This window comes from Poecilia latipinna, unplaced genomic scaffold (genome assembly GCF_001443285.1).
Source record: "Poecilia latipinna isolate Pla-1442-1.1 unplaced genomic scaffold, P_latipinna-1.0 Scaffold458, whole genome shotgun sequence".
In the NCBI taxonomy this organism is placed as follows: domain Eukaryota; kingdom Metazoa; phylum Chordata; class Actinopteri; order Cyprinodontiformes; family Poeciliidae; genus Poecilia; species Poecilia latipinna.
Window position 1 is genome coordinate 83,171 of NW_015113074.1, and position 8,243 is coordinate 91,413.

Consider the following 8,243-nt stretch of genomic DNA (forward strand, 5'->3'; position numbering starts at 1 on the left):
TCTTGCACGGCCCGGTACCAATTGGTCCACGGACCAGTACCGGTCCACGGACCAGGGGTTGGGGACCACTGCTCTATACTGTAAATTTTTGTTAGTGAGAGTAAAATCAGGTGATTTTCTTTCCCCCACAGCCTCACTGTAAACAACACACCGACCCAATCGATAGCAGGAGAACCAGAGAGGAACTTTGTGTTTCCTCTCTGCTTCAGCAGCCAGAAGACGGACAGCGGCGTTATTAGATTTCATCGTACGCTTGCTATCACTTCCAGTACATTTGTTTCGTGCGAGATGCGCTCTTCCTCAAGGTTGATGCAGGAGTATTGATGCCGGTATGGATCGTAGCGTGCAGCTGAGGTCCGTTTGATGTATCCAACTGTATCTGGTCGTCGCCTCATCAGGCTGCAGCCTCCCATCGATCCCCTCCATCACGCCGTCATTAAGTGCTGGATGACATAATTGCCTTTTGTAGGCGCTGCGGCGCGGCGAGGCAGCGCGGACTGAGCGTGCTCTAATTCTGAGCCTGATAATTAAACGGGTCCGTCGTCCCATTGGTCCTTCAAAGGAACATGGACCCCCTCCACCTTAACGGCAAACTGCAGAAATCAATCACTTCTAATACGCCGTGATTCAGGGGCTCCTTCCATCTGGATTTCATTTCCATAATTCAGGCCCTCGATGACTCCTCTTATTTTATTTTATGCGTGTGGTTGGCTGCCTGCGAGGAGCTTCGCTCTGATCTGGCTGCTCCTGCTCTGCGCTCATTAAAATGCAACACTCACCAATTAATCCCATCAATACGGGGATACCTTCGCTGGCTGCAGCTTCAGAAACAAACCAAGTCAAAAAAATAAAAAACAGCAGCAGCAGAACTCTAAAGAGTGAAATTAGCAACAGTACATCAGTACAGGATTAACCAAAGACCATTAAAGATGTTTCCTTTCATTCTGAGCAAAATAAGACCTTAAAGTGGGATGTTTACACTGCAAAAACACAAAATCTAACCAAGTATTTTTGCCTAATTCTAGTGCTAATCTTAGTACATTTTAATTAAGACAAACTATCTGACAAGTAACATTTTTAAAAGAAATATGAGCTTTTTTAGGTCAAGAATTCCTTAATGTTGACAAAAAAAGATTATTTCACTTATTAAAATAAATTTTTCCATGTTATAATTGAAATAATCTGGTACATTTACTTTTTAAAATCAATATTGACGAATTGTTGACTTTAAACAAGCTCCTTCATCTTGATGAAAAGTTATTTGTATGTTTGTTTTGCAGTAGAAACTGGACAAAAATACTTTGTAAGATTTAGTTTTTTCAGTGTAGACATTTTAATCCAATAAGTTTGAATCTGTTTTATTGTTCAAATCTCTACATTATAAATGCAAAATCACAGACAAAAGGATTACACTGCAAAACACTAAATCTTACTGTAGAAAATACTTGGGAACATTTTGTGTTTTTGCAGTGCACGCTTTAAAAAACAGACTTTTAAGCCTCATTAGCTTAATTTTCAATATTCACATGACCTGAAATAATCTGGTTAGTCGACCTCCATCATCTGAAGGGTGTTTCCAGTGGAAATCAGAGAGAAATTTAAAGGTTCACAGGTGAATTTATTAAAAAAACGCTGCAAGAAGAGAGACAAAGAAGGAAAGAGACAAACTAATACGAAGAACAACAGGAAAGATGGAGGACAAGATGAAAACAGAGACAAGAAGGAAGATAAACAGAAAGAAAGAAGATGGACTTTCTAGAAGAGTGAAAGGAAAGGCAGAAATAAACAGAAATAAAAGTAAATTTCTGAAAACATTTTCTGTAATTTGCCATTTCTTTTTTTTAGCAAATTTGTCATGGAAAACATTGTATTTTTTATAACTAATCTGTGTCTCCCAGCCATTCTTTCTGAGCTTTTTGTTTACTGAGGCTATCAGTAAGGATTAATCTCTGGGTTTTAGCCAATAATCAAATATTTTAACCAGTTTAAGGTGTTTTATTGAACTTATTTTGTGGCGTTTCAGGGTCTGAGCTGGAGGTTCTTTCTGCTTGGTCCACTTTTAATCAGAGAACCAGATGAGATTTCTGCACTTCATTTCATATTTTATCATGTCGAAGCCGCCGAGCGTTAATCTGTCGCGCTGATCTCTTCATTTGAAGAAGAAACACACCAAAAGGAACAGATGTCACCCTGCGAAGATCAAACCGCAGCGCTGATTGATTGTTACAGAGCCGCCGAGTGCGAGGATCAGGAAATCAAGCTGAAAAGCATCTAAAGGAGTCGACAGAAGAAAAGTTGTTTTATTTTTTCTCTTCTGTTTCTGCTCAGTTCAAATTAATCAGATCTGGAGTCTTAAAACTCCTGACATAAATCCTGGCCTTTTTTAAATGAAGGCAGCCTTGTTATCTTCATGTTTAGTTTTTTTCTCCTGTACTGAAATGCGACATGAGTCACATTATTGGATTATTGGAAGTTGTGTCCATCAGAGGTCTTGTTAGTGTCTCTGAAGACACTAAGACCCTCACATGAGGTCATTAGATGATCCCACAGACATTTAATGAATAAAAACTGAATCTGACCTTAAAATAAACGTGGCAGGATGTTTGGATAATGAACTCAGAGCAGCGCCGTGTCTGTTGTTTCAGCCTCTGGATTACGAGAAGAAGCGTCAGTACAGCCTCCGCATCCAGGTGGAAAACCCCCCTCCCATCTCGCGCTTCTACTCCATGGGGCCCTTCCGGGACGAGGCCAGCGTCAAGGTGGTGGTGGAGGACGTGGACGAGCCGCCCGTCTTCGAGCGCCCCAGCTACATCATGGAGGTGAGGGAGGACGCGGCGAGGAACACCATCATCGGGTCGGTCAGCGCGTCGGATCCGGACGACAAACACAGCCTGGTCAGGTAACCGACCGGAGCCCGACTCTGTCCCGGCACCGCAAAAAAAGTAGTTTAGTTTCTAGGGAAACATCTTAGTACACATCAAATTAGAGAACTTTCAGGAAACCTTTTAGCAAGAAATAAAAACTTGTTTTAGGTCAATAATTCCTTAATGCTGATTTTAAAATGTACTAATTCCACTGGTAGATTATTTCACTTCTAGCAGGGAGTCTAACTCATTTTCATCAACATCATGAATGTTTTCTAAGGACTGGTTAAGATGCAGAATGCATCGATAAAACGACCCATCCAACCTATATCAGCCTGGCAGCCCGCCAGGCTGATATTACCAGGCTAAATGTCTTTTGTTTATTTTGAATATATATTTTTAAATACACCAATAGCAGTAATAGCCAAGACAGGTTAAGCTAGGTTTATATAGAGTAAAAGACCTGTGATCTTCAGACAGTTTAACAAAATGACGTGTTCACACAAACTACGGAAAGACAAGTTTTATTTAATCTATTGGTGTATTTTCTTTGTTGTCAACTTTTAACATTTTTTAACAAAAAAATGTAAACAGTGGGGCGACTGGAGGACTGCCATGGCTCCTCTAAAACTGGACTTAGATTTCTAGAAGAAACCCTGAAATTTTACGTCTTTCTCTGTATTTGATGAGTATTTCCTAAAATTAAATATCTATAACTTCTCAAACATATGTAATTTACTGTATACAGAAGAAAACTGACTTAGTTTGACAAATAAAGCAGTATTTTAGCACAAAACCCAATAGAGTCTTGATGGCCACATAAATAGGTTTGCTGGGCCAGATTTGGCCCACGGGCCTCAAGTTTGACACGTGATGTTTTAGTGAAACAATCTGCCAGTGGAAGAAATACTTCTTCATCAGTACTATGAAGTTATTTGCTTCAAACAAGCTCCTTTTTGCTGAAAAGTTAGTCTTTTTTTAAGTGTACTAAGATTTTTGCAATAGAAGCTACACAAAAATACTTTGTAGGATTTTATGTTTTTGCAGTGAAACTGTTGTTCAGATTTCCTATAAGTGTCGTAGTTGAAAAAGATGATTGTTGGATTTAAGTGATTCCTGTTGGCTTCGGCTTAGAGAAACAAAACTTCACCTCTCAGCTGCTGTAAAGTCTTTCCTAACAGTTTGACTGTATTTCTGACTCGAAGCAACTTTAGCTGGAAAATGAAGGAAAGTGGACTGAAGGCAAATCTGCTGAAGATTTTAGTAACTTCTGGATTTGGTCAATAAAAGCTCGGCGCCCTGGAAATGAAATACTTTTAGCTTTAATGTTAGAAATGGACAAAACAAATGTCTGAGAATAATGAATGTTTATTAGATCACTACAGGCGCTGGAAACACAGAGTTACACATGCAGCAGTGGGTCCAGAGGTTCCCCCAGTTCATGCAGATCCGTAATTATCCGAATGACTCCAATAAACGGGAACGACGGCAGGGAGGTGCGAGGCGGCACCTCCTCTACGGCGCAGACTTTTTCATTTTTACGACCCTCTGAGGGAGTTGGCTCTCAAGGTTGAAGTTCCAGCGCTTTACTGCAGGTGTCAAATATGATATCATTCTCTTTTATCGCCCGTCATCAGCGGCAAAGCTTCCTGGTGGCATTTACCGCCGCTCCTCCGCGGAGGAGGGAGGGAGCCTGCAGGCTGCCTGGGATCAGGAAGTTTCTGGATTTATTGGCGCTGGTGACACGCAGACACGTGCTCACAGGAATGCAAACACGGATCATGGGGAGGCGCAGCTTTGATGGAGATGAGGAGCACTTTGTTGCTGAGGCGTTAGAAATTCAGCCGGTGTCGTCGAATGATTAATTAATTACACTCAGGCCTTTAAAATATGTTTAGAGGACGCTGTCCTCATTAAAAGTTCAGGCTCTGGTTTTTGTCCAGCTGGCCGGCCTGACATATGACTAAAGACCCCTGAAGGTGTTAAAAAAAAATAAAAATGGACGTTTCACTATTTACAATCTGACAGCTGCAGTTGCTAGTAAATAAAACTCAGGTTTAGTGGAGCTAAAGTGGATCTTACTCTACATGTTTGAGTTTGTACTTTGAAGCACTTCATCAGCATAAGTGGCAACAAGTTATTCCTCCAAAATTATCTCAAACATGAAGAAGAAATATTCAGGTTTTTACTCCACTAACCTGGAACAAACTTCCAGAAAACCTCAAAACTGCCGGAACACTGAAATCCTTTAGATCAAGGCTAAAAATCCAGTGGTTTACAGTTACCTTATTAAATGTCATTAAAGGTGACCTGGTATGTTTCCTTGAACAGGTTAGGATTGGTCGATAGGCTATACAAAACATGCTAATTACATCTTTTGCACAAACTTATTCTTAGAGAATGAGATTTCAGTCTGCTCAGTTCTGCCTGTTTTTAGCTCCTTTCACAATGAGCTGTTTTAGGACGTCTTGTCACTTTAGATCAGAATAAGCTGCTGGCCACGCCCCCTATTTACATTCACATGTGAAAATAGATCAAAAAAGATGTAGTTATACAACCGTTCACCTTTGAAAAGCAGAAGTGGAACCTGCTACACAGCCAACAAGAATGCAGCAAGTTGTTTCTGAATGGTAAGTCAACAGCAAAACACTTGTCTGTACGGCACATGCAGCGGTAAAACCAGCTGACCATATGTGCTTGAACTCCACTTGGGTTGCTAGGTAACGGGCAGTGCCTGCTGATTGGTCACATTTGCAGTTTTTGAAGTGGCTCATTTTCCACACACCCAAAAACGTGACTAGTTAACTGTGTTTCATTGACCATATAATTCAAATTACAAAAATAAATTTGCGTAATAGAAACACACCAATTAAAAAATACAATCAAGTTTTTCAGTGTTGTTTTTGGCAAAACTCCAAGAGAAACGTTTTTCGCATCACAAGTCATGGGATGAACATGTTACTACTGGTGGAAACAACAAAAAGGACGACAGGAAGTGGTAGGAGGATGTTTTTTCATGACTTATCACATAAACATATTCATGTATGACTTTAATGGCGTTTCCTACTTTATGGAAACACTCCAATTGTTAAATTGTGTTTTTTCGTCAGTAGCAGAATACCGATAACGTTTTTCACTCTTTTGTCATGGAAATGCAGATGTTGTCCAAAAGTGGCTCAGTAGTTTAGTTTTAAACTCTCTGGCTGTTTTTAGAAGCAGTTGAAACCCGAATGGAAGAATGAAAATTTACAAAGATGTGAATTTTGCATAATATGTCCCCTAAAAACATTACCCAGAAATTAAACGTATGAGTCCAGAAATGTCTGGAAATTTGGAAATATTTAGGAATCATAGTTTATTAACACCAAAGATGTAAAATATGCCAACTCAGCAAAAGTACTGCAGAGGCTTTCTGAATGTTTCAGATGTTTTAGGAATAAAGACAGAAGGAGAAGTAAATAATCACAGAGGAGGTGATTTGTAAAGATGGCCGCCGTTCCCCATCTAAGAAGAATTAGCTGATCGCCAACATTCCCGTGACCCTCCGTGTCCTCCCATCCATCCGACCGGCTGCCGGCCTGCTTACCGCAGCACTTCGGATCCCTGGTCGGGCCGAGCCACCGCCGTTATCTCCTCGTCAGGGTCTGACCCAGCCAGCTGAATTATTGCGATTCTTAGAAAAGCAATTAGCAGAGCCCACATCTGACACAGATTTAACGAGGTTAGAGTTTCAGCTTGGCCCGGCGAGGCGTTCCGAGAGGAAGGAGGAAACGGTCGGAGCTGGAGGAAGAGGAAAAACAAATCTGTGGAAGGAGGAGAGCGGAGCGGCGATGCGTCAGAGTCTCCCCTCGGGGTTCTCCTGCCGCTTACGCCGGCCCTCGTGACGCCCGCTCCTCCATTAATCACGCTGCTGCACGGCAGAGGTCTGGCAAGCAGAGGAAACACTCCACTGCTGTGTTGTTTGTGTGAAGAGTCGACTCGTCACCACGGGGCAGAGCTGCAGAAACAACCACATCAACCGATTCCCTTCGCTTTAACTTCATGTGTTTGTCACGGATCCAGGTTAACGTTCTGATTTAAATAGTTTAAATCAGAATACACTGCAAAAACACAAAATATTACTAAGTATTTTTGCCTAAAAGAATTGGAAAAATGTGTGTTTTTACATTTACGTTTTGAAGATACAACGAATAACTAAACCTTCCAAAAAAATAATTATTGTAGTAGTTTATGGATTTTATTTTTTTTCTGACCTGTTAGAACTTTTAGTCTACAGATAAATGTAATAAATCAATAAATAGATAAGATTAATTCATAAATGTAACTATTTTCCTTGCAGGAAAAGCTTCTACGAGGTGCAGTTGTATTGTGGTGCGTTTCCTCCATCAGGCCTGATCAGTGGATGCAGTGATCTGCATGGAGCTTTAATATCACGATGGCGGGTGTAGTTATAAATAACAAGCAGCCATATTGTTTACCAGTATTAGTTCAGCTGAGAGGAAATGAGAATAGTTGATTTCTCAGTTATTAATCCTCTAGAGTCTAATTTAATGTATTCTGATGGATTATAGTTAATATACATCAGTGATTTTTCAGTGGTTAAATTTCAGCTTTTATTTATGTTTATTGTGATGATTATATAAATAAAACCCTAATTTATGCTTTTTCTGAAAATTAGAACATCACATTAGGGCTAAATTAAAAAATATTCTTGGCATGTAAATGTACTTTACAGAACGTGTTTATTGGTTGGGGCTCCTTTAGTGTGTGGAGTAACTTATGATTTTAGATACGTAGCCACTACAGGAAACTCTGCGTTATTTATAAAGAGCCACTATTTTATGAGTTTATTGAGGATTTACAGTAAATATAAACTTTAGCAAGAAACGAACAGATTTTATGATGACAAATTAGCGTGTAGCTTCCAATCTATTAAGAAAAAACATCTAAAAACCAATATGTAAAACATATTTCTGGTACTTTTAGTGTCATTTTTAGTGTAAATCCAATGCAAACATTGCAGAAAAGCATTAATAAGACTTGCATTTGCTGTATCTCCTTGGTGCGGCTGGACGCTGGCAGCTGCGTTGGCAGCGACGTTTTGCTGCTCATCAGTGGCTGCCAGACGGACAGCTGTTAGGTCAGCAGTCAATGACTGTGTTGGCTTTAATGTGACATTTAGGAGTTAAAACTCATTTTCTATTGATTTGATGTGATTTCCTAATATGCATGAGCCATAATCATCATAATTAAGGAACATAAACTCCTAAAATATGCTGCCCTTTAGTAAATTTACATGTGTTACTGTAGTAAACTGTTGATTATAGTTTGAATTATTGGTCTTTCTGGTCAGAACTTTCTGGTTTTCCTTTAAAATGG

At 39.9% G+C, this 8,243-nt stretch overlaps 1 protein-coding gene across 2 annotated transcripts in view; it reads left to right on the top strand.

The window, feature by feature from the left end:
• Positions 1-8,243, top strand: part of LOC106951417 (cadherin-6-like) — a 97,466-nt gene that overhangs the window by 75,612 nt on the left and 13,611 nt on the right. For both annotated transcript variants that reach the window (XM_015038952.1, XM_015038953.1), the window contains one exon: positions 2,646-2,899. In XM_015038952.1, coding sequence (XP_014894438.1) covers positions 2,646-2,899 — 254 coding nt within the window. The remainder of the gene's footprint in view (positions 1-2,645; positions 2,900-8,243) is intronic.